At 40.7% G+C, this 27,203-nt stretch overlaps 1 protein-coding gene across 2 annotated transcripts in view; it reads right to left on the bottom strand.

The window, feature by feature from the left end:
* Positions 1 to 27,203, bottom strand: part of HGF (hepatocyte growth factor) — a 71,396-nt gene that overhangs the window by 25,144 nt on the left and 19,049 nt on the right. For both annotated transcript variants that reach the window (XM_019543642.1, XM_019543641.1), the window contains exons 6-10: positions 23,215 to 23,333; positions 10,601 to 10,775; positions 6,253 to 6,380; positions 3,863 to 3,965; positions 1,170 to 1,309 (exon numbers count right to left, since the gene is read on the bottom strand). In XM_019543642.1, the coding sequence (XP_019399187.1) occupies positions 1,170 to 1,309; positions 3,863 to 3,965; positions 6,253 to 6,380; positions 10,601 to 10,775; positions 23,215 to 23,333 (665 nt within the window). The remainder of the gene's footprint in view (positions 1 to 1,169; positions 1,310 to 3,862; positions 3,966 to 6,252; positions 6,381 to 10,600; positions 10,776 to 23,214; positions 23,334 to 27,203) is intronic.

The following is a 27,203-nucleotide window of genomic DNA, read 5'->3' on the forward strand; positions in this document are numbered from 1 at the left end:
TACAATTTTATCAGTACACAAGTTAACTGATTTAAACTAGTTCTAGTATATCTACATGAGCTGCATTCATTCCTCTGGACTGCAGAGGAATTAGCAGGAATAGCACTGCCAGTGATAACCAAAAATCATGCCCACTAATGTTTGCTATAAGTACCTCATTAGTATAGACAATACAATCAAAAGCAGAATAAATTTATCATTTCTTCAACTACTGCTTTTCTACCTAACAAGGAAAAATACTTCTGCACAGTCTGTTTACTTTCCAACAATACAACATAAAGCACATGCATTTAGAGAATCTCCCTCTTAGACCAGATGCCGTGCCAGGTCATGATAAAATACTGCCAATTGCTTGTAGAAATGACTATAACTTATCCTTAAACTCCAGAGATCACACGAACACATCCAAGAGCCTGTTTTACTATATAAATGGTCTCCCAGGTTATGAAGCATTTGTGGTTTTAAGCTACAAATTGAAGAAGGATGTCTTTCATGTTTAAACATGCATTCCTATCTTTTTCAGCCTGAACTTCTTTTTCCACTAAACCTCAATTATTTTCCTGATCCCTTTTGATTACATTTGATAAAGCCATTACATTTCTAATATACAATTTTAGTAGAAATGACATCCATAACATTTTTTAAGAAGGGGATCATTAAATCATTCTATAAAGTTTGAAGGTAGCCACCCAAAAATATATGCCATGTTTTATCCTCATTTAACAATGAATTGGGGCACAGAGATTTTGGTCACATAGGAAACCTCTTGCAGAGAAGGTATTTGACCTCGGTCTCTGAAGCCCCAGGCCAGTACCCTAACCCCTGGGCAATCCTCCCTCCCCTGCCAACCTGACTGTGCCAAGTAGTCCCACTGGAAAGCACTTGCCCATCTGCTAGACTTCCATCTATGCTGCTGCAGCAGCTACATAAAACAGCCTGAAAGCCAGTCCTGGAAGCATCCCCTGGCACAGGCTTTGCACAGTCTCTGGACAGCCAGCTTCTCCCATTGCTCCCAAGCTAAATTACTCCAAGTAGGAATGTAAATTGTCTGGTCCCACATGTGACAGACAGAAGTGAGACCAATTCACAAGGCACCTTTGCATAACTAAAATTATGCAGCTGACAGTAATTCTCAAGTTGCAAATGCCTGAGGCATACTCAGTACTCACATCTAGAAATAGGACAGTAGTCCCAGGGGATGAGGGGATCACTTGTGTAGCACCAGGGACCATGAGCATCATCATCTGGATTGCGGCAGTAGTTTTTCTTCAGTTTGCTAACATCTGGTTCCCTGAACACAGGTATATGCCTAAAGAAAAATATAGGATACCAATAAGCATTGGTAAATGAGTGTTGTCCAGACTTTGAAAGCTGATTGCACTGTAATGTCTCTTTGATTAGAAGTGTAGAAGACAGGATGTGAGCTGCCTAAATGTCTTTAAAATCTTCATTTTCAAAATCTTATGGCCCTAGCAAATTCAGTCTCATTGAAAGTAAATGGCTGAACAGAACAATGGCTAAATATCTTTTAAAATCTTGAGTTATGTCATTACACATTATTAACCATAGCTGGATGAATAATACAAAAAATGACTATGAACATTCATTTCTATTTTTACATCAGTTCAATTTGACTGTGTTCATCCTCCTTTTGTGTTTGTTTCTGCAAAGCCTCTGGCATCTGATAGGAGCTTGGGAATTATTTTCTAGTTGCTTTGAGGCCTGGAAAGAAATAATTTACCCAACTCAACCTAGAAACACTTAGCTTAGATTTTTTTTTAAGGCATTTTGGTACTTGACAAAGCAGATAAGCACCTACCATCCACCCATTAGGGATCACTAGCATTTTTAAGCCTACAGCTCAGTCATCTGCCAAACCTGTTGGTACCTATTGGGCAGAGGTACCTAAGTTGTCCCTGGTTTATATTTTAATGTTGGCTAAGCACTGCTGCCACCTCCTGGCTAATGAGTGCCTCAAAGCCCTATCTCAAGCTGGATGAAAGGCCCTGCAGTTGTCTGCCCCACCCAGGATACAGTCTCTTAAGCAGATTCTGAATACACCTAAATCCAACAACATGGGTCCATAGTGAGATGTATGTTGAGTGCAAGCAACATTGTCAAGTGTGGACAGGAAAAAGAGAATAAGGGAGAGAGTATCAGACAGAAGCAAGTCATGAGCTACCTAAGCTGCAGACATCCTGCAGGCACCTAATTGCAGGAGAGGGTTCACAGCTAAGAAGCCCAAGCCAAGGCCTGCATGGTTTTCTGGTCCAAATGACTGGAGGAGCAGCAGGTCAGCATCTTAAGTGCCTAAGCTCCCATCTCATTTCATCACCACTATTTACTTATTGGAAAATAGTAATGTGTCTGCAAATATGAAAAAAAGAAGCTCCTTGGACCTCAACTTTCTGGGACAATTCCCTTGGCTGACTCAGAGTGTAACTGAAAGGGGAAATTGTGTCTTATCCCATCAAGTATCTCCTGGTTGTGCCAGTATCTTCTGTTCCTCCTGGAAGCTTAGACAACTCCCAGCTCAAAATCCCTGGCTGAAAATCCTTTCACTCTCTCCATGAACCCTACAGGTAACCTAGGCAGCATAGAGCTACCTAATTCAGGACTAAAAAAATCCATTCAGTGGAAATACACTTAAATCCTTAACAGAGGATCCAGATGGGAATGGATTTGGAGCTTGTCTGGATGCAATGTATGCATGCCCATGAACAGACAGGTACGAGGCATCTCTACACTGGTTCTGTGATGCTGTTGAGGCTGCTGCCCAAAACCTGCTCCCGCACCACATACACCAAACCCAGAAGTTGAATAAGGAGGACACTCAGACACTGCTCTTGAGAAACAGAAATCTTGAGAGTGGCAGCAGAAGTCACCTCTGGCGCATCTTCAGTGCAATAGTTTCAGGTTTGAAATATGCAGAGCAGGAACAGGTGGTCAAAGCTTACTATTATTATTAGTGGCAGTCCCTATAGCCCCTCTGTTCTGGTCAGCTCAGGTACTCGAGATAATCATGCTGCTTAGTTCCATGCCCATTCTGAGTAGCTGAGGCAACTAGAACAGGACTTTAGGACCCAACCTGTATATGCACATTACAACACATCCCTGAAATGCAGTTGATTAATAAAGACAGTCAGCAAGTGGGTGCAGAAATTCCCACTGTAATGGTTAACTAACAAAGAACCAAACAGGGATGGCAGAAACTAAATACAAAACAAAGAACAACTACTTTCCAAAGTGAAGGAAAATAATTTGCTTTGCATCAGTAACAATGTGTCATTATTCTTAATGATCATGTGCCCACTGTACCTTTACTGAGAGAGATTTTTAGTCTTCTTTTCCTAACAAGCAGAGTCTGCACGGCAAGTAAAACTGAACTGGGTGCATTGCAGAGAGCACTGATATGCTCATAACCTTTCTTGGAGTGTTGATCCATTTGCAACAACAAATTGAACTGATGTCTATCAAATTCCATTGCCTTTTTTACCAGTGCATCAGCTTGGTTCTTGTTCAAGTCTTGTTCTTGACAATATTCAGAGAGTGCTCAGTAATTCATAATTCATGTTCCATAGGGAGCAAATACAATATAATCCTTCTACCCTCCTCTTCAGCATAATATTTGTAAAGGGCAGACAGGGGGGAAACCTAGCCAGTAAACTAAATGCTAAAGCCCGCAATTAGTGGTAATCCTGAACAAAGACACATTATGCAATATACTTAAATGTTGACGAAAATTATCCTGCAAATCCCAAGGGATATTTTAAATGCTTGCAGAAGATACAGAGGTGGCAATTGGAAATGGTGTTTATATGGTACTCATTGCATGTACTCTTTGTTTAGTATGTAACAGCACCTCCTTAAATCTTCAATATTCTTGTCCCACAAGGAGCAAGTTAGCCCAAGTCTTGTCTTGGACAAATTCCCCATGTAATTCCTGCCGTTGCCACGGTAGCAATCTGGATAAAAAATGTTGAGAAAAAGAAAAGTTGAGGGAACTTTTCAGTCATCCAAATAATTAAATAAATCATGCTCTATATTTAGCAAACACTATACAAGATAAAACAAATGTAAGTAAAACTAGAGAAAAATAATCCACCTGAATTAAGATGGACACATCCCCTTTTTGATGCCTAGCATAGAGTGTGACTTTCGTTTTTAGATAAATTGGAAGCTTTTCAGTTCAAAATAATTTAATTACAGTTAGGTTTACACGATCATTGAAGAATCAACTTCAAAACACTGCCAGGATGCATTATGCTTTTAAAAAAAATAGTCCAGATGTTCTCAACTGAAACTGGGAATGAAACTTCTGAACTCATTAGTAGTAGCTCTGGATTTTGGCAGGAGTAGATAACAATTAAGTTATTCTTTCCTCTGGCAAGGCAAAAGACTAGAGTATCTTTAACACATCTTTAAAAATTGTTGTTTTTTTTTAGGACAAATCATTTTTATTTCATGACCCATTAACACCAAATGTGTGTGAAAAGCTTCAAAGGGACCATTTAAAATGGTCAATAGCAGAAAAAAACCCATAAAAATAAACAATTTAATATCAGTGAAAAACAGATATCTTATTGTTAATAAAAATAAACTACTCATTTCCTTATCCTGCCAAGAAAATATTCAGTGAATGCCAGAATCTGCATCTATTATTTAATATCATTGTGATGTAGGTTCTAATGCAACACCCAGGCATATTTAACTAGATGTTGTGTCACTCTCCATTCTCAAGGGATAACAATATACCCTGTAGAAATGGCAAGAACTGGTTATAGAAGAATAGCTATAAAGAAAGCTCATCTAGGCTAGGCGCACACAGTCAAAAAGCCAGAGGTTGAATCAGTTAAATCTTCACAGGTTAATCCAAACTGCGTAGATTGAATTGATAAGCAAGTGAACAGACATTCACTTTTGATTCCAGAAATGCAGCCAAATGCCTGCAGTGGCCCAGGCCAGAAGCTGGGGGTCACTAAAGCAAGCCTCCTTGCTCAGCTGAGGCAGACAGCTTGGGCCAAGGCTACCTACCTACTCTGAGAAGTGGGGTTTGCAGGGGACATGCAAAGCATCCTGGGATGCTGGGGGACTGAGAGTTAATTTGAATCTGGAGGGGTTCTGGGACAGAAGTTGAATAAACTGATTTAACCTAAATCAGTTAAATTGGATGTTACATCCATCCAGGCTTCTCTTACGCCTTTTCCAGTCATAAGTGGTTTATGTACACTGAACTTACGTTGTGTTGCAGATCTGAACTGGTTTCCGGTCACTTATACCAATTTATGTGTAATTTCTGTCCCTAGCTTTAATGTTTTAGTCTTTGATTTTATTTAAAGTTCACAGCTATACTAATTATTCTATTCCCAGAGGTGATTTACATGGAATTGTTACAAACCATCTCATGGTAATCATTGATTCAAACTATTAAAAAAAATCTCCATCATTATATGATCAATATGGGCACATCTACTTGTGTGATTTACTGCAGTAGACTAATTAGCTCTACAGTAAAGCTTCATTGTGTACACATGTGGTGCTATTAAGCCACAATAAATTAATTGACTCCACTGTACAACAGTACTGACTGACACAAGTACTATCCTACAGCAGAGGTTAGTGTGCTGTAATGCATCTGTGAACAATGACCCAGGATGGCTGGGGCACAATGGTGCTACAGTGAGGGGCTGCCTGCTGTCTAGCCCCACACTGTAGCACCCTTGTGCCCCAACCAGCCCCCTCTACAGCACGTTGAGCTGGGGCAGAGCTGCTGTGGGCTGGCAGGCTGACCTACCAAGCTACTTGCCAGCTGGGGCTGTTCCATCCTGGCTCAGCATGATATGGCCCCAGGCACAAGTGAACAGACATTCACTGTAGAGGAACAAATGAACTGCACTGGAGTTTATTCAGGCACATTAACAGCACATGAAGATGCCCCCTATACATGGTAAAAAAAATAATGCGCCAGGAGCTCAGCTGTATGACAGCATTTTATTTGCCTTCATTGAGCATCTGGCTGGGTAAATTAGAGCAAACCTTCACCTCTGTTGGAGTTGAGGGACTATGCCAGTTTTGACCTCATTTAGACCACCATAGTGACCCTAGAATAATTTAAGTGAAACCAAGGGAATTATTCAGTTTTAGGGTAGAATGGAAAATGGGGATATGTTTCTTATTTTCATGAGTGCCTATTTGACACCTTGAACCAGTTACATTTACTTAAAATCATATTTATCTCCTTGTGCCTATTACCTTGTTCACTTGAGACATCACACTTGGGTATTTGGGAACAATAACCAATCCGGATGTTTGGGTCAGTTGTAAAACACCATGGTGACTCAGATCCATCTGGATTTCGACAGTAATTCTCCCTTAAATCCCTGTAAAAAAATAAGCATGTTAGCTTACACTGCACATACCCTCAGACTGCTACAGGTTTCTAGTGCTTTTGTATTTTGAGTTAACAATAATACGGGCTCCTTGAGGTCTGCATACTATTGATCAATGTCAAGTGCAGACAGATTAAGAGCCAATAAAAATGCAGGGACTAGTAAAGTACAAAAATGCAACTCGAGTGCGGTTATGGGGAATCATTTCCAGTAGATCCATGCTTTGACTAGCTATAGGATTTCATTTGAAGTATAATAACATTTTAAATGTGGTTTACTTTCAACAGGGAAACACCACCATTTTTTTTTCTAAGCTTTCTCTGATTACATACTTACAGCATGCAAGCTGGTATCACATACACCTGAAACCCATTAGAAGCCCTTTTTTTTTTTTTTTTTTTTTTTAAACTACAGGCCTTTCAATAGCACTTAAAGTACCTAGTACTTTGAATGGCTCCACTGAACAGGTAGAGAGGGGTGCCCTGATGTTTGTCATTGATTTAATTAGGAAACCATATCTGAAAATATGAAAAATGTGTGTTGAAATACTATATAGGTATCACCTTTTCAGTAAGAGTCTAACCACAAGGGATTATCTTTACAAAACATCTCTCACAGCTTGAAGCAACTAGGCAAACTTCTCAAACATAAGTTTTATTATCCAGTCTGTCGAAAATTGTTCTCATGTTCTTCACTGTGCATGCGTGTAACCTTACTGTATTTTTCCATATGGAACAGTTGTCAGTAAATTTACTGCAAAATAAATGTACCCAAGCCTGTTAACTCTTGTTCCACCATCATGTATGCAACCCCATTGACTTAAGTATGCCAATAGCTCTTATACGTGACTATTTTTATGAATGCTGGCTGCAGAAACAGCTCTAATATTCTTTGCTTTGTGAAATGTTAAAATTTTCTATTGGAGATGCCTAAACTACATATAGTTGTAATCCTGCTGTTAATTCAAACAAAAAAGCCACAACTTCACTGGTAATTTGGAATGAGAAGAAATCTGTAGGAGCAGGTCCATGGATTGTTTTTTGAGGGCTTAGGGATTTTAATGTTTGTGAAATGTATAAAGGCAGGTCAGGACCATTCAGCTTCGTTGATATAGATCTACTGTAGTGGTTAACATCTGGGGCTAAGTACAGATATTCAAAAAGCCCAAGCCTGAATTGATTCAATCTTTGCAGGTTAGTTTAACCTGCATAGATTGAACCAACAAGCAACTGAATAGACATTCACTTTGATTCTGGAAATGCAGCCATATGTCTGCAGTGGCTCAGGTTAGAAGCTGGGGGGCACTAGACTGAGCCCTTCCTTCCCTTTGGCAGTGGCCCAAAGGCTGTAGGGAAGATAAGCTGAGGGGGAGTATGGCCAGGCCAGGGGAGGCTGAGTATGGGGAGAGGTTTAAATCTCCACCCTGGCCTGCAGGGACCCCAGCCCAGGTATGCCTGGAGGGGGAAGGGGAAAGCAGCTCTTGCCAAGTCCTCTGTAAGTGGTGGGGTGTGTGGCCATCCCATGGTCCAAGCAGCACCTCAGATGAAGGTGGAAGGCAGGGGGGGGGGATTAAAACCCACCAGCACAGGACCCCAGCCAGGGTCTGCATAGCTTTTCCCCACTGTTCAAGGCTCAGCATGGCCCAGGACCCCCAGAGCCCACCTACTAGCCAAGGGGCGATCCTGCTGCACCTTCCCAGCCACCAGGTCCAGGGTTTTTCTGAGGGCAGTACAGGAGCAAGAGCTAGATCTGGGGAAGGAAGGGGACTGAAACCAGCCCCAAACACAAGTGGGGACATGCACAGAGAAGAGCACAAAGGGATCACAGTGATGGTGCCTCCATCCTGGATGTGAGCCTGCCAAGCAAAGGGAATCAGGTTGTGGGGGTGGGGAAGTGGCTCAAGTGTGTGTCCATGCTAGCCCAGGGCACAGTTGAGCCAAGCATACAGCCCCTTCTACCAGCTGGAGAGCAACACCCAGCTGGCCCTGGCCCTGACTCCAGCCCCTACAGTGGTGCACATAGCATGGACTCAGCCCAGCCCAGGTATGCCTGGAGGCAGTGCCTGGAGTTGGGCAAGGGTGCCAAGAAGCTGCATGACATGATGCTGGAGGCTGAGCCAGGCCAGGTGCCAGGCTCCAAGGCAGATGGGCATAAGGGTTCCCTGGGCAGTGAGGAGGAGCTGACTGTGGTCGCCACTGCCATGTGGTACTCACTGAGTACCTCACCTGCCATCCCCTTGGCTATGGCGCTGAGTTGGGCGAACTGTGCTCATTCTTCCCCTACTTGGCAGTGGCACAGCACAGCCCTGTGTACCAGGCATAGGGCACTACCCCTATGGTTTCCCCATCACTGCTTTCTGCCCAGCCAGCGGTTGACCACAGCTCAGTGGCACAGGAAGCACCAGCAGCACCTACCAGTATGGCTGGGGCAGGCCCCCTTTATGGCAGCAGCAGTGGGGAAGCCGTAGGGGTAGTGCCTGATGCTTGGTACACAGGGCCGTGCTGCACCACCACCACTACTGCTGGGTAGGGAAAGACTGAAGAGGGCACACCAGCTCAGCACCCAGTGGCCCAGGGGACACCAAGTAGTAGCACAGTGAGTACCACACAGCAGCAGCATGTGTGGCCAGTTCCTGCCCACCTCCTGGGGTGCCTTTGCACCCATCTTCCTTGGAGCCCAGTGCCTGGTCCAGCTCAGCCTCCAGCATCATGCCACCCAGCTTTTGGTGCCCTTGCCCAGCTCCAAGTGCTGCTGGGGTGAGCCTGCACTGTAAGTGCCACTGCAAGGGCTGGGGCCAGAGCTGCTCCAGGTATCACTTTCCAGCAGGTAGAAGGTGCTGCTGGGCAGGAGCTGCTCTCTCAGCTGCATGCTCAGCTCAGCTCTGACCCAAGCTAGCGCAGACACACACTCGAGCGTGTTCCCCACTCCGCTACTCTAGGTCCTTCTGCTTGGCAGGGCTCAAGTCCAGGATGGAGCCACTGCTGCCACCTCCTTGTCAGCCAGCCCTCACTGTTCCAGCTAGAGACCAAAGGGGCGGGGCCAATCCTGCTGTGGGTGAGCAGACAACACAGCACAGCACAGGGCTGCAAAGCATCCTGGGATGCTGGGGGACTGTGATTTAACTTGAATCAGGAAGGGATCCGGGAGAGAAGTTCCATAAACTGGTTTGACCTAAATCAGTTCAGTCTGATACGACCGTTAACCAGGTTTATCTTAAACTAGTTTTGAAACTGATTTATGTGCACTGAACTTTTGTTCTGTTACAATTTTAAACCAGTTTCTGATCACTTACACCAGTTTATGTGTAACTTCTGTCCCATGCCTGGGTGAATTCAACTTGTTATTCTTAGCCACATAGGAAAATACCTTAACTTTGTACCTGGATCCAAGTTACTCCAGCTAATGTTCATTTTATTTAACTTCAAAATAAACTCTTGTACACACATTAATACATCATATAATACTGACAACAGCTCTGCTAAGTATGCTGCCCAAAACTGCAGGACAAGCTATTTTTTCTGATCTGAGATTAGGAAATTAAAAACCTTGTGCTCTGTCTATGAGATCAATGGACTATTTTAGGAACAGAGTGATGAAAACACATGCTAGAAGTGTAAAAATTAACAAAAGAGAAAAAACATCAAGAAGAATGCAAAATTAAAAAAAACTCTGCATAAAATATACATGTAGAGTATTCTCAGTGAGATTATGACTAGTTCTAAAAAATGAACACAGTAAGACTCAGCTACATTAAATATCAAAACTACGAATAACTACCTTTGTCCTTACAAGAAATTGTAATAATGTATTAACATGTATTGGATTTGGGCCACAGTCCCACAAACATAGATTCACTTAACTTTGAAGTCAATGAGATTGCAATTAAGCTCATGGGCACATGTTTACAGGACCAGGGTTTACATGTACAAAAATAAACAATGTCTGGAAGCAATTTGTTATTTTTTTCTTTCTTTTCTTTTTTGTCTTTTTTTTCCAAAGAGAATAAACATGTTTTCGTACAATCCTGCAATGTTCTAGCAGTTCTCTGCCTCAAGGACAATAATGAATGTGTCAGAATGCAGAGAAATAGCAATGATGACATATTAAAAAGTAATAACCTTTCTTTAAATGCTCTTTGACAACACAAATCTCTAATTACAGGGAACTAATCCTTGTCCTGTGATCTGTGACACTTGCATGTCTCTACTCACTTGCACTTGAAGTTTTCTGGAGTGATGTTGTGCTGGTGAGGAAACTGGGAGTCCCAGCGCTGACACTGGATGCCACTCCATATGTTATTCACAGTACCTCGGTAGCCCTCACCTTGCCCCTTGATGCACTCTGTTGTTTCAACTGCTGCATCAGTGCTATTCACAATGCTCTGAGCTAGAAAGGAAGAGAAAAACTGCAGTTTTCTTGTTTAGTTCTTCAGGATCAAGCCCAGTGTTGTGAGAGTGACCTGTCATCTCTAACCTGTGGCTACTCAAGTTCTGGCCCTCTGCTGAAATTAAGAATAATGATAAAGTCTACAACTCTAAAAATAATTAATTGCTGATCTCAGCATTTACAAAGCCAATTAAAATATTGGTGCAAGTGCCAGGGTTTTATGCTGGCACATCTTTCTCACAGGATTAGGGTCTGGAGTATAAGAATTTCTACAAACCTTTCTGTTCAATGAGGCACCTGTTTGACCCTACAACAGTCAGTGTCTGAGTAATATTCTTGATTACTATACTCCCAATCCTGCAAATATTTACATATTACTTTAACTTTTACAAAAGTCGAAAGAGATCCCCAATGTGTATAATGTTAGGCACATGGATATAAGTTTTTCAGGATTAAGACCCTAAAATGTATCTCTCCTCCTCCCCCCTCCCTCAAGAAAACTCCACCATAAATATCAATAATGAATTAATGAGCATCACCTTATTAATAAACAATAACTCTTATGAGCTAAAGTCCTACAGCTTCCTCTAAACTACTCCTTTTCTTTAACTTTATGAGGCACAAAAATATGTCCCCTTAGCTTCTGGAAACCTGAGATAAGAATTCTCTATAGAGAGACAAATATTTTCAAGACCAATGAACTCATCAGACTCGAGATCTTTTACAGATGTTGATAGGATCTGCATTCATGCTGGTGTGGGCTGGCTTGAACAATATTCAGAGAAAGAGTGTTTTTTCAAATGAGTAATTCAAATCACTTGAAAGCTCTTTTTATTTCTTATGAGATGTTGATAATTGAGAAGTTAATGGGCCAGATGTTGCAACAGATACCTACTGAGTCAAATAAAACTGAAAATTCTACAGAAACAGAAGTTTTCAAAACATAAAAAAAATCCAAAACCTTTTTTTCCAATCAGTTTTTTCAAGTGTTATTTTGTATTTGCTAATACAAATTGGTTCACAATCCTGGGAATCAGTTAGCTTATCAGATGTTATTTGCAAAGAGTAAGCATATTAATAACATATCCCAGTTAATGAGAGTTAATTCAGAATGCTCTAGCAACTACAACAATAATATAGACGCGTCTGCTTGATAACACCTTTCATGTTTGTTGTGTTGCTAATTCCACCTAGCTCCACTAACTTGCAAAGGGAATGCATCTTAGGGAAACTAAGTGTCATAAGAGATGGATTTTGTATGCCTTGTTTCCAGATTGTTTCCATTAAAGACTACATTCATATCAAATGATAACTTCAGGATTCAAAGTGGTACCATGTATTTCTCTATGCATTTCCCTTTTCTTCTTTTATTTGGTTGATGTTTTTACCACAATTTTTCCGGGTCAAATTAATTTCCTGCCTCTCCTTCCCAACACAGTCCATCTGCAAAGGCAGCCCCACTGCTCTGAGGTTAGGCATCCCAAGCTCATTGCAAAAGACAGAACAATGTCCCCTGCATATAGAGGATTCTGTGAGCTAGGAAGTTCATTTTCTATACTGGATTTGTCACAGGGATTTGCAGCAAATAACTAGACCTCAAGTTTCAATATATTAAAAATATTGTTATTGATTTTATAAGGACTTTAAGAGGAAATAAGAAACATACATGTACATGCACATATTTGTAGAAATGTACAGTTATGTCTTTCAGGTCACATCATAATTTATATTTTAATAAAATCATTGAAAAATAATTACAGCCTTCCACTGTTCTCCCACTCTCTAGAACATACATTGCCTCCAGAGGTTTAAGCAGAGTTTTGGAAAGTTTTTCATAGAAATCACAGAACAGTAGAGCAGAAAGAAACATCAAAGTTCATCTACTCCAATCCCTTGCTCAAAGCATGATCATCCCTAATCCATCCCATCCTATACAGGTGCTTGTCTAACCTGTTCCTAAAACTGCACAACCCTGTCAATGCATTCCCCCAGAACACCAAGGACTCTCTAACCTACCACAGGTAAAGGAGGGAGATGAGGATACTGTTAATGTCCTACTGTTGCAAGTGTTATTAAAAATACTCAGAAGATCCAAGTGAGGAGACTATGCTCCCCATCACCAATCTGACTGTGGGGTAAAATTCCTTCCTGAATCCAAATGTAGCAAATTAATTGTATTCTTAGTCATGTTTGTTCAAAAGGGAGATAATGAAGTCTACTCCAGACTTAACTAAACACTTTGATAGAAGGAATCACCTACATTTTTAAGCATTTCACACAAAATAAGAACCACTGAACTGCCCAATATCGTAAAGCTATAACAAATCAGCAACTACTACTTCGTAGCAGATCCTTGCCATCATTAGCTGTTCTCCCAGGTAACTATTATGAATGAAGAATTAAGTCATTATGAAGAATGCTAATTTTTATCTTGTCTGTTAGTTATCAAAAGAATTACCTAACCTCAGAAAGCCATCTCGTCCCAAACAATCCTTAGTGTGCACAAACTTTTGACATACAATTTGCTATTTATAAATTAATAGGATCTGAGGAATGAGATGCAGGAATGGAAGGTAGCCAATAAGTCTTCTTCCCAGGAACTCCCCTCATCCCACAAAGCCTAACATAGGCAATGTGCTAAGGATGCGGCTGGATGAAGAAAAAGCATGTTGGATGGAAACAACAGAAAGCAATGAGATTCCAGACAGCTCTGCAAACCATTAAGGGGAGATGTAAACAGCTGCCTTAATAACCCCATTCCCTGCACACACACACGTGCACGCAAACAGTCTGTGTCATGTAAACAGGTGCACCAATCAACCTTTCTCTTGGAAAGTAATAGGATTCATTTGTTAGGGCTTGCCTAAAGAGAGAAAATATTGAAAAACAAGTTTGTGATTTGACATGGGGGGGAAGGGAGGGCAGGCAGTGTCCTGGACACCCTGGTTTTCCTTATGGTCACCCTAGGCATAAGCATGTTTGAGAACTAATGTAGCTGAATAGTTATTCCAGCATGGCTAATCCACTAGACAGTTTGCCCATGTAAACAAACAAAAAGGCACCAAACGAAATTTCATTGAGTTTTTTCTTATACAACAAAAAGATTGAGCTCCTGCCTTAAGTGCAGACATAATGCAACCTGAGCAACAAAATTAACAGTGAACCATTCATTATTTAGAGAGAATACAGATCAATGTGTTGAATATAAAACAAGGGATACCTAGCAGACCCAATTTTGTCCCTCAAAACGTGTGTAGTTCTTGGCAGAACTAATCTCTCTGTAACAGTTTCACCTCCAAAATTCACATATCATATAAATGTACAATAATTACACAATACAATTTATATAATAATTGCAAGGACATTGAGAGGATTAATTAGCAGGGCTCAATGAGCTATGCACAATAAACCATTAATCCAGTGAACTTATCCTTTTTCCTGCTTGTAGAAAAGTTGCAAACAGCTTGCAGCTTCCTCAGAATTAGTCAACTTTTGAACGAATTCAGTTTCATTATTTCTCAAAATTCATCCTGTGAATTGATCATAAACTTTTCATACACCTGACATTCATAAATGGAAGCACTTTTTTAAAACCATTTGATTGGTCACGTGTATCACTATTATTTCTGTTCTCCAAGTAACTAAGCAAACAGGTACTTTTGTCATCAAAAAGTACCTGTTGAAATTTGGTAGTGTAAGACTGATGTAGCTCTGATGAGCCAAAACCTGTCAGGCAAAGTTTTCTTATCATGATATCTTTTATAGGACCAACTGTATAGCTGGGATAGAGTTAGACAAGCTTTTGAATGCAAGACATTTTTCTCCCAAGCTGACTAGAACATGCCAAACACAATATATGACTATGACTATGCTATGCCTGACTTGTTTTGGTCAGGCCTAAAAGAAGAATATCTTCAAAAGTTTGTCTAACTCTATCCTAAATCTGAAGCAGGTCCAATAAAAGGTATCACCCTAAGAAACCCTTGGCTTTTGTATTGAAATTTAAAATTAGTGACCACGCAACTTTAAAATTAATCTTCATAAAAAGCAGTGGATAATAACAGACTGTGAGCACAGTCCAAAAATCTGAATATTTTTACGTATGTATACCATATATGAACCCAACTTCATCCGGTCCTAATCCTGCAAAGTATCTTGCATGGGCTGCTTTTCAGGTTCAGCTCTTAAGTGATTTGTTTAATTAAGGTCTAAGAGCCTATGCAACTTTAATCACATGAATAGTTTCATTGACATAAGATTATACACATCCTTAAGTGGCTTGTTGGATCAGGGCCTTAATCAGAGCTGAACTGGCTGAAGGAGAAGTACAATTCTCTATAATGTTTTGAAAGAGTGTTATATAACAAAGTGCTACTTGCTTGTTAATGAAATGTCATTATTATTTCCAGTGTGGTGCTTTACTTGGAAATTAGAAGAAATCATTTTGTCGTTTATCTGCTTTTAAATACAATTGAAGCCATTTTTTACAGTTGAAGAACCAAGAATATCTCCTTAGGCTTTATTACTTCAATTAATTCAGACAACTGTGTCAGACTCTTCAGCACAATCATGCACACAAAGTTCAAATGGTACAAAGGCATCTGTTTATCTTAAAATATTCTGTTTTAATACCTTTACATGAACTGCTTCTTAAAGGAGGGCTTTTGTACCGTAATGACATATCCCAAATGAACTGTTGTAAAAACAAACAAGGGACATAATCTGAAGTGTCACGTACTGAATTGAAGCTTCTTTTTTCAGTTTCATTTCCTCCAACACTTTTGAGATAGGTGGAAGCAGCAATCAACATCATCTAGGCTAGGGACAGACATTCAAAAGGCCTGAGCCTGAATTGATTCAATCTTTGCAAGTTAGTCTAACCTGGCTAGGCGAAATGTACACTGTTGTTAATTATTTTAAAATTAAATGTACATTTTACAATTAAATGTACACTGTTGTTAATTATTTTAAAATTCTAAGCTATAGTATAAGCAGGATCCTTTTCCTCCCCACATTCTGAACATTGCCTTTTCTTAAGCTATTCAAGCTGCTTTCTGCATTTCTCAGAACACGTGGATACGTAAGAGGACAAACCCCCATGCTTAATAGCACAGAAGTAGAATAACCATAAAGTGCTATTTTTCAACTATATTGCATGGAGGCATAATTAAGGAATATGTTAGAGCTGGCTCAGAACAATACAAGGAAGGACACACACCAGTTCGACCTAGAGCTTAACACCTCAAACTGAACATTTATATCTAAAATCCAAACATACAATTTCAGAGATGTCTCTATCTCAACAGCAAACTGAACTAAAGCCTTAAATTTAAATACTTTTTATGTTGCCACTTGGTCCTATCTAGATTAACCAAGGATCCTACATCTTGCATTTAAAACCGTACTAGAAGAAATTATGCAGATACACGCAGAGAATGCCATTAGGTGGGAGGCAACACTTTATCAAACATTAGGCAGCAGTCTCTTCCCACTAACTCACTTCTATAAACACCTTTATCTTAAGTAAATATTAACTTTAAACAGCATGACACTTAGTTTTCATATGATTTGCTTCAGCAGGAAACTGAGAACTCAATATGCAAATCAGAAAGTGACTCCCAACCCCTTCCTCTCATCCTCCTTAGTCCATCCCAAGTTCAGCAGCAAAACTCATTTTCTTTTCCTGCCAACTTTTACCATGTTATACCCCCATTCAGATCCAGCCCCTTAATTCTTGTCTCTAGCATCCATTCTCCAACTAATGCTAAAATACTTGTCAAAATCCCTTCAAAATCTCTATCCTGGCTTCACTTTAGTTCTCATAGTATCCAAATTAATTCCTACTTCAATGGTTCTTGTAAGTCTATGCTATTCTGTCCTTTTTTCCCCATCCAAATTTGAAACTGTCTAAAGGCAAAATCTCACCCACATATGTGAACAACTTTCAAATTAATTCTGGTGTTCTAAAACCTTATACCAGATCCAACTTTCGCATCTTGAAACTATCTCTAATCCTAATTGCTCCTGTCATCTCGTCCTCACACTCCTGGCCTTAAGCCTTCGGTGCTTGGAGGCCACTGCACCAGTGCCCTTTCTCTGCCCCTTCAAACACTTCCATAAATATTCTTTTATTTTCTGAAAACTTCCCTCACCAATTCACTCATCCAACACGTTGCATGTGAACTGCTATTAGGATCTGAGCCTTAGCATTAGCCGATGTGACACCTGCCAAAGTACTCCAGTCATTCTTTCTTTCGAGATGAGAACATATTGCCAGATAGAAGGAGAGAGACCCTAGTTCTGGTCCTTCCTCCTGACATTGTTTATATTTTCTTAACCCATGATATTTTCATGAAAAAGACATAAACAGTCCTGCCACAAGAATGTAAATCCCTACTTCTTCCAGGTGAGTGCCTGAACCACAAGGCTACAAGTCATGCCAATTTTTTTTTTCAAATTAATCTTCACTTCCTTTGTGTACCCTGCTGTAGAATGGTTGGAGATGTTGTTGGAGCCGTGATGCTCCAAGTGAAAATCTTCACCTAAGGAGGGATACTTGGGATGCAAACAGAAGTGCAACTCCCAGCTGTAACTCAGAAGGTAGTCTGCAAAGTGTTCTGAGTTACAACGTTACTCCAGACCAAACAGAACTTCACTGTTGGTTTCAGGGAAAAGGGGAATGTAGCTGCAGGCTGGGAGCCTGTAGCCAGGTTCCCACAGCAATGGCCATGGCTCCATGCCACTGCTCGCTCTTTTCAGAATGGGAAGAGGGAAAGGCGACAAAGAAGGCTCGTTCTTGGGGTTCCCCAGCTGGTGCTGAAAGTGGGGTGGGTGAATTAGAGCCCCCCCACACACACCCCAGGGAGCTTCCAATACACCCGCCCCTCCGTCTCAGGGGAGTGGGGGGGAAGCCCCAGACTGAACTCCCTCTGCTCCCTTACCCCCCTCCCATTCTGAAAAGGGTGACAGGCTGGGAGCTCCGCAGACACAAATTACAGAAGATGTGACATTTGGAAACATCTTTATCTGATACCTGAAGCTGTCTGCAGCCATGCATTTGTGCTTGGGCCCAGCTATAAACTGTTTTCTGTGAGCAGATTGGGCAAAAATCGTCACTTCTCGCTGCACCTTTGATGCCCAAAAGTTTGTCCAACAGCTCTCTCAAGAGCTGGCCCAATAAAAGGTATCACAAAAAATCTTTCCCTTCCTGAACCATGGCACTGCTTCATCAGGACAAGTACAGATTGAAAAATATTCAGACCTGGCCCAGAATAGTCTGTAGCCTAGGGATGAAGTAAGAGTTATGGGCTTAAATCTCCTCAGAAACACAACCTGGCTGAATGCTTTAACCAATAAGCATTTATATAAAAGGGTGACACTGCAAATAACTTTTCCTCTCCTTTGACTAGGTCAGGGGTTGTCAATGGGGGGTACTTGGGAAGGCCCTAGGGGGTATGCACAGGCAGGGATGGAGCACTGCCACCTACCACCCCACACCATTTCCACCCAGGAGTAGGGGTGGGGTGCGGGAGGACCAGGGCACCAGTGCCCCTCTGCAGGCCACACAGGTGCAGCCCAGCCAGCTGGATGCTGAGAGGGAGGGGAAGTTTGCATGCGGTGACCACCACCCACCACCCCACATTGACATTGCTCTGTGTGTGGCTGCTGTCACCCACTTCCCCCGCCATTCCACATCCGGGTGCATGCAACGCCAACGCCACCCCGCCGTGTCTAGCCATGCACCATCCTCCCCCTCTCTGCTCCCCGTCTCGCCACCAGGGGCACACTTATTGAAAACGTTGAAAACCTCTGGACTAGGCCATAAAAGAATATGGCAGCTGTCTCTGTATTTGGCTAAGGAGCCCAATTCCATCAGTGCATGTCAGGCATATTCTGAGAACTCCTTTTGGATTATGCTCCTCCAGGGATGTGTATGGAGGGAAAGGTACTTTTGGGATCCCAGTTATATTTAGGAATGAGCAGGGCACCCAACTACTCAGCACTGTCAAGACTGAGATACTTATGTGTATGTCCAGAAGTAGAAGGTATAAAAGCCTACAAAAAGTCAACAGCCTCTGAAGTTAGCTGGTAACTCAACAAGATTATAAGAATCACTACTTCAGATTTTTGTTGTTAGATCTGACATCGAGTGACTTGCCCAATGCTACATGGGAAGCCTGTACTGAAACAGGAACTTGAATGCAAGTTTCTTTTCAATACTGAAGCATTCTTAATCCACATCTATGGTCAAGTTTGTAACATTAAAAAAATGCCTTTTTCCTCTTGTAACATAATGCAAATATGGACGCTACAGGATACTATTTATTTCTAGCATTGTCCATTCAGTGATAGGAAACAGAATCAGAAATTTATCAAAGGAATTCATGTACGATGGAAGTATTTCTCTTATATTCTCTCTTCTACATATGACTTACATGATGTCCAGAACGCTACAGTTCACCATAATAAAAATTTAGCTCCCTGTTTGAACACTTAATCAAAATTGTGTTAGAAGATAAAAGGAGGAATATGTGCCCAACGCTGACAGTCCAGCTCTTAATTACAAGGCCAAAGTGTTTCATCAAAGTATTTAGACATCAATGTGAAACCTTATGTGTAGTGGGGTTGGTACCAATACTGCAGTTTTTCAGGACTCTCAGATATTTCTTGACTCATGGAGATGAGAGTATCATTACTGTAGTTTGGAACAGATCCCAAGCACAGATCTTCATAGGTCAGATTATGTACATAAGGAATTTTACTGATTTTAAGCTTACGTGACCAACAAAGCCAGATGTGATTCCTCAAAACACTGGCATATCAGCTCAGGAAATACCAAAGCATAAGCATTTATAAAAGTTGCTCTTGAAAAATAGTCAAAAGTCATAACCAAGTGCTTTTTTGCTTTTTTTCTTTTACTAATAAAAATGACTACTACCAAAATAAAATATCTAGGTATAAAACAACAGACAGTCATCACTTATATTTTATTAAATACTGACCATAGTGGTAAGGAGAGCTAGCTGATAACAGATAAAAATTAAATACTTTCTCTTTTTTTTTTTTTTTAATAGAACATAGTTTGGCCTTTACAATCTTGAAGCTAACTATATATACATGACTATATAAATTTGGGACAACAACAAGGTGCAACTAGATGCTATTTTTAGTTTGGTAACTTTCCTTTTGTGGCTTGAGGTGCAAGTTAAATGAGCAAGTGTCAAACAGTCTCAATACCATTAAATACACTAAGTAAGCTATGTTCATAGGACATAAATTTACAGACCTATCTGATTTTGAAATTACTATTCTCAGATATAGAGTCACTTTTAAATTTCTTCATCTCTGGCCAAGCCCTTTGCCCAGACTGATGGTGTACATCAGGCAGTGCCGGATTATGACACACTGAGGCCCTTAACTATATCTAGTTTAAGAGGCCTCATACGATAAAAATAATCCATGAAATCCATGAAAATGGATTTTTGTGAAATTTTAAGATGAATTATTGTTATTTCTGCACAATCTCATGAGCTCAGTATGAATAACTGGAACCATATATATGTACTAGCAAATTGCTCACCAAGAATAACGTGGTGGGGAGAAGTGGAGATTGAGGCCCATGTCCAGCCCCCTGCACCACTTTTGGGCTGGTCCCACTCCCCCTACCCTCTTCCCTGCTGCTCTGGGACCGGGACCACTCCCCTTTCTTCCCCCACTGCCACTTTGGTGCTGGAACTGGGCCCACTTCCCCCCTACCTCTCCTCCACTTCGGGGCTAGGCCTGCTCCTCCCCCTCCTCTGCCACTTCACCTCTCTCAGAAACATTGGGTGTTGCCCTGCAGTCAAGGTTAGGGATTTTGACTCGGATAAACCAGTGCTCCCACTGGGACTAAAGCCCTAACGTTCCTGGCTAGAAGGTCTGGCCCCTCCTCCCTAGGTCACACCAAATGCCACATTTGAAATTTTACCAGATGGTCAGATGGGAATGGACTGTAGAGGTTTTTTGCCTTCCTCTGAGAAGTGGGTGGGGGGTTTGCTACATAGCTCCAGTTCCCTCCCAGACCTACAGCAGCCATTCCCCAGATGTGGATGTCCCTGGTCTGAATCATCCCAGTCTGATGAAAGCATGGAGAGCAGGAAAGAGAGAATACCTGTACACCGTCTCTCCCAGAAAAGTTGCTACCAATGGAAATTTCTGAATGTCTATTCATGGCCAATGGGACTCCACTGCATAAATACAGAATAAGTACAAATTGATTTGTGCCAAAGTTATGCTTGCTTAAAACTAGCATAAGTGGAGACTATTCAGCAGTACCAATAAGGAGGAAGAACTTGAAAACTTTGAGAGATTTGTTTTGTATAAGTACCCAAATGCTAGAGGGGTAAATTCTGTTGCTATTCCAGCTGGTCAAATAAGTATGGTATACCAGATATTCCACATAGCTCTGCACATCAGGGTGTAAGCTGCACCATTTGGCTCCACATTTTATCCAAATTTTAATAATTTGGGAGGGTAAGAGTAATGATGTGGAAGAATATCTTTCATAAGGTTTCAGTTCTCTGTCATTTTGGCCATTCTGAAATACCACAAGAATGGCTTGTTTTTTCCATTGTTTTTTTTCTGGTCTTGACCAAAATCAAAAAATGCAGTGGACTAAAGACAATTAAAAGAAAACAGTAATTAAAGTTCATTTTTGCTTAAGTTCAAAGGTTCAGAGTTGTTTATGTTGTTGTTTTTAATCAAATCCTCAAAAAATAAATGCAATTCAGAGAGTGAAGGTCAGCTTATGGTATTTTACAGAGTACCAGTTGGCCTTTTTCTCTTCAAAACTAACCACACTGTCTTCTGATGCAGCATATAACTACGTAACTCTAAAGAAGTCATAATGACATCTGGCTAAAAACAGTATTTCTAGTTTATGGGATATTTCAATTTTTGAAATGTGACTGGGGTCCAAAACAGTTGTAATCCCAAACTTTTCAAAATATTCCATTAACTGGAAGTGTTCCCTTTACATAGATGCTGAGAAATAGAAGTTTTTATAAGTTTCATGACTAATAGAAAAATCATCCATTTCCAACTTTACAAGGATTCCTCATTCAATAAATTCCTTTCCTGGTCCAGATTCATAACAAGTCTCTTCTGGGTTCAGGAATACTGGATGGTGACCAGCTAGGGATCCCAGTAGGGTTATATCAGGGTTTGGTGACTCTGAGATGTTTCAAAATTAACATAAACATTCAATATCAAATTTTGAACTTAGTGAACCAACAGAAGTTACTTATAGGTACGGCCTTAAATTATATGACTGCAGAGAACTTATTTCATAGGGCCCAACTTCATTAAGTGTGCATGTTCTGGGAATGAATCAGGATCATATAGAGAAGGAAAGTATTTTCTGTAAGCATTCTACTTTATTTGTTGCTAAAACTACAAGATGTGAACAAGGCAGAGGAGATTAGGAAGAGGAAAGTTATTCTTCTCATTAAGACAGTTTCCATCCTGAGAGCCTTGATGCTATACCTTTCTCTGCCACAGAGTTCCCATGGAATTCTAGGCATGCCACTTAAATCAAGCTTTGCAAGTATAGCCTCTAATTAAGTATCTGTTGTCATCTTCTGGGTGCCTAAATGGTGACACACAAGAGCACAAGTGCTGAACATTTATAGCCAAAACTGAAGTCAATGAAAGATGTTCTTTAAACATATAAAGTACAGTGAATACTCAGTTAAATGTCATCTCAAACTAGCACCTGAAATTAATGGATAGTGTTGAACTTATGAAAATACTTTCCTTCACTTAGTTCCCTCCTATAGAACAGGGAAGATGCCGTCTCTCTACTTTACATGGGCATTGTGAAATTATGTAAGTTAATGTTTGTAAAACAGCTACTTTCATGAGCAGCACCAACAGAAGAACCCTAGACAAAATTAGTAACTCTATCTTCAGAGCAGAGTTTGAACTGTGCATAGTAAAACAAAGCGTGAGACCACACATAGACCAATGAGGATGAAACAACACTGAAGAACTGTTGCTTAGGTGGGTAAGAAGCATCCCCTTCACTGAACAAGGCAAGAGTCTCATGTAAAAATGTTATTCAATCATGTAATTTATGCTTGGTAACCTAATTAGGGTTGCTCAGGCAATCTTAGTTCTAGTGCTTGATTTTGCAATCTTAGTGTTCTTTTATGTCTCTTGTATATAAGACAGACACATATTAGTATATTTTAAGTAAATATAGGCTTAGTAATGTGCTTCTATTTGTGTCTTATGCAGGTTACCTATAACCAGGTTGTAAAAACTCTCTTTTTCATACTATATTTAAAAATTCACCAAGTATAATGAATGGACACAATAGTTTATATTCCCATATCACTTAGATTATATGTGTCTAGATAGGGGATAGGAAAAGGAAGCAATAAATTTTGCTTTAACTCACCACACGTTTTAATTGCACAAAACTCCCAGGGGGTGTTTGGGTCAAGAGTGTAGCACCACGGTCTCGGCTTGCCATCAGGATTGCGGCAGTAATTATCATCAAAGCCCTTGTCAGGATATCTGCAAACCACACCGACAAACGTGTCAAGCAAATCTGCCTGGCAACATTATACAAGGAAGTACAAGCTATACAAAGATAGTTCTCCAGCTGGCATCTTTGGTACAATTCCTATTAGCCTGGGGCCTGATCCTGGAAGTTGACAACTATTCTTCATTGCCAGAGACAGAAATAAGAATGAAATCTCCTTGAAAACACCCAGCAGAATCAAGACATTCAAGGGGGAATACCCAGCTGTGTCAACGTGCAGGACACCAGATGGGGTAACTCTGCTAATTGCTTAACTCTACTCTTGTGTCTGTCAACTGACGGCCAGACTCTAAAGCCTCGTTTTTTTTTCAAACAGTCCAATTAAGCGTGGATTATATAAACACTGCCTGGCATGCCAGGCTCATTACAAAAACAGGTTCTCTAGTGCAACAGCCCAGGGTTCAAACTGGAAGCTATTTTCAATAGCTTTGTTACTAATGATAGTTCCATTTTTGTAATAGAGATTGCTCTGGGTCATGCCCTCATTTCCAGCACTGCAAGAAAAAAAAATTAACCTCCTTCTCTCGCTTTATCTCTTCCAGGTTTGGTCATGAAATTTTAATAGTTTCCACGTTCCTTCTACCATTATTAAACAGACAGTCAGAGACACATAATAAACAGGCTCATTTAGTCTAAATAGGCCATACAAGCAACCAAACACTTCCAGTTATGAGGGTAAAATAAAATGTATTTATTTACCAATTAACACAAATTGTTACCTTTTGCAGTTTCATTGTGGCATATTTGAAAAGTAACAAAAATTAGTTTTTCCCATGGAGCAAACATAAAAACATAATCAGAATAACAAAGATAATGACTACCTATGAACCCGAGACCTTTGGTAGCTTTTAAGTAGATGAGTTTCTTACAAGCAGAGAAAAACAACATTTTCAAGTGTGCTGACAGAGGTTCTTGTTCTTAATCTACTAGATATATTCCAGGGTCTAATTGTACATTTGGAATCCAGTGGGCATGTCTACATGTGCATTTACTGTGCAGTAACTTATTGCGCGGTAAGTGGGTTTTATGCCAGCGTCTACACATGCAGGCATTACAGCACAGTAACACCGTCTGGACCAATTTGGGACTAAAGTTAATCCCAAATCAGTCCACATGCACAGAGTTACTGTGCAATAAGGTGTCTACATGTGCCTTACTGTGCGGTAATTACTCAGGCGTAAATTTGCTACCTACATCATGCATGTAGCAAATTTACACCCAAGTTGTTGTAAGTCACCATGGTTACTATGCTGTATGGGCATGCACATAAAGACATGTGCCCATACTGTGCAGTAATTTTCAGCTACTGCACAGTAACCTAAATTACTACTCAGTAACTGTGCATGTGTAGACATGTCCAGCATTGGCGTCCTTGTGATATATCATTCTTCTTTTCCTACAGCAGAGGTACAGACACATTATAAAAGAAGGGTTCAGTCACTAAACCCTGAAAAAATGGGGAATGGCAATCAAGGCAGCCTCAAAGACCCAGTGACAACTGCAGTATACAGTTCCCATGACTGCTCAAAGATCTCTTAAAATGCAAAGATTTTGTTTCTATTCCTCTGCCTCCCCTCCCCCCCATTTTTGTTTTACAAGAAACTCTAGGACTAGTGCTCAGTTCTGTTCTCCTCCATGTAAATATGACCACCAGTCCTGTATTATGCTCCTTGTAAGCTGGGAAGGAAGCTACTACCTCTATGCCACATGCTATTAAAATAATAAGGGGTTCATACAGATGGAACAGTTGCCAAAGAGGAGCATGATGCTGGATAAGAGCCCACAAATACAATCGTGACTTCCCTGAAGTCAAGGGCAAAGCTACAATGGAGAAGGATTTAAGCCTCTGACTTCTTTCTGTACTGCTTACTTCAGGCATTTAAATAGATATCTGTTATCATCATAGTACAATTAACTCATAAAAGCCAATAATGGTCTCTAAGGTGCCAAAAATAAAGGTGAGATGTATTCACCTTGACCTGTAGCACATTTCACTGCAAGACTTAGATCTGGGAGTCTTTGAGGAGGCTACCAGGCCTATTTCTCACTAATTCTTTACAGCTTAAGGCTGTACAAGCTATTCTTTACTGTTTAAGGCTTCCTGGGTTCCAAGCAATACAGTGTATGAGTAGAAAAGCTCCCCAGACATAGGTGTACTTTAACAGGTTACATAGTCCAGACTTTGTCCTATTTACAAATTAGACACTCATAAAAACTCTTTATAAAATCTAGTATAATTAAAGTAGAATTGAAACAATCTAAATTTCATGTAGTTAATTAAGATCAAACTATAACAACTACTGTAGCCCAGCAATTAAACCGCTAAAAGCAAATGCTTTATATAATCCACAGTAATTGCTTTATTAATATTAAAATATGTTAGCTAGGGACAGAATTATAAGCTGGTATAAGTGCTCAGAAACCTGTTGAAATCTGTAACACAACAGATGTTCAGTGCACATAAACTGCTTTCAAAATGGTCGAAACTGGTTTAAGATAAATCTGGATAGATGTAGTATGAACTTCTGTTCCAAATCCCAGGGATCCAGATTCAAGTTAACGCCCAGTCTGCCAGCATCCCAGGAGGCTTTGCACCTCCACCACAAACCCCTGCTTACAAGATGAGTGGGTCAGCCTTGGCCCAAGCTGTCTGTTCCAGCAGAGCAAGGAGGTGTGTTCTAGCACCCTCCTGCTTCTGGCCTGGGCCACTGCAGGCATGTAGCTGTATCTGTAAAATCAGAAGTGAATGTCTGTCCACTTGCTTATCAGTTCAATCTATACAGCTTAAACTAACCTGTAAAGATTGAACCAATTCAGCCTTAAGTGTTTTGACTGTCAATAGTTAGCCTTTATCTTGAAAAGTGTAACAAACTTTGAGATGCCATTTCCAAAGAGGAACTATTGGAGACTGTACAACAAATCACAACATTCATTCACATATATCATCTAATACACAATCAAGTAGGAAACTTTTTGTTGATGACAATAAAGACTTTATTTTCTTACTATGGAATTCCATCAGCATATTTCATGCAAGAGAAATTATTTAAGGATAAACATGATTGCTGCATCCACCGAAGTGAATTATGAAATTCAATAGTGGATCCCTGTTTTACAGATGAGGAAATATGGAAATACTTACCAATTTATCAAAGGTTATATAGGAAGTCTGTGGCAAAGCCTACAAAAGGATATGGAACTCTTTATTCCCAGGCATCTATTTTAATTATGGGACCATTGTAGTGGAAGCATAAGTGAACCCTCTGCAGTTCATCTTAACTAAAAAGGCAAAAAAGGCTTTACATAAACCCATCAGTTGGACCCAGACATGTAGGCACATGTGGTTTGTGGTGCTACATACTTCTTTGCAGAGAAACCACAAGTGTTGTAGATTAAACCATGGGCAAAATTTGCTACCAGGATTTCCTGATAGCAAAAAAAACACCCTGGAAAAAAGACACAGCACAAAGCACAATGAAGTGCTGTGTGCCAGGACAAACCTCCCTGGCTGGCTGGGGCACAGCGTGCCTCAAGAACAGCCTCCACATAATTCAACACAGGGGCTCTGTGGCAGAGCCCTCATCCTGATGCATGTGGAGACAGGGGAGCAGCCAGCCCAGGGGTGCCTGCTACTCTGTCTTGAGGCACACTGTGCCCCAGCCAGCTGGGGAGTGGCTGGTTGGGGCATAGGGTGCCTCAGCACAAGGGCTTCACATTGCATGGAGATGGAAGAGCAGCATGGGTGACTGGTACTACCTTAGTCAGAGGGGCACGTGCCCCCCCGCAGCAACCAGTCAGAGATAGGGGGGGTCCCCCCCATGGCTAATCCCACCAACTGTTGG

The sequence above is a fragment of the Crocodylus porosus genome, unplaced genomic scaffold, assembly GCF_001723895.1.
Source record: "Crocodylus porosus isolate Cpor-Errol unplaced genomic scaffold, CroPor_comp1, whole genome shotgun sequence".
NCBI lineage: Eukaryota > Metazoa > Chordata > Crocodylia > Crocodylidae > Crocodylus > Crocodylus porosus.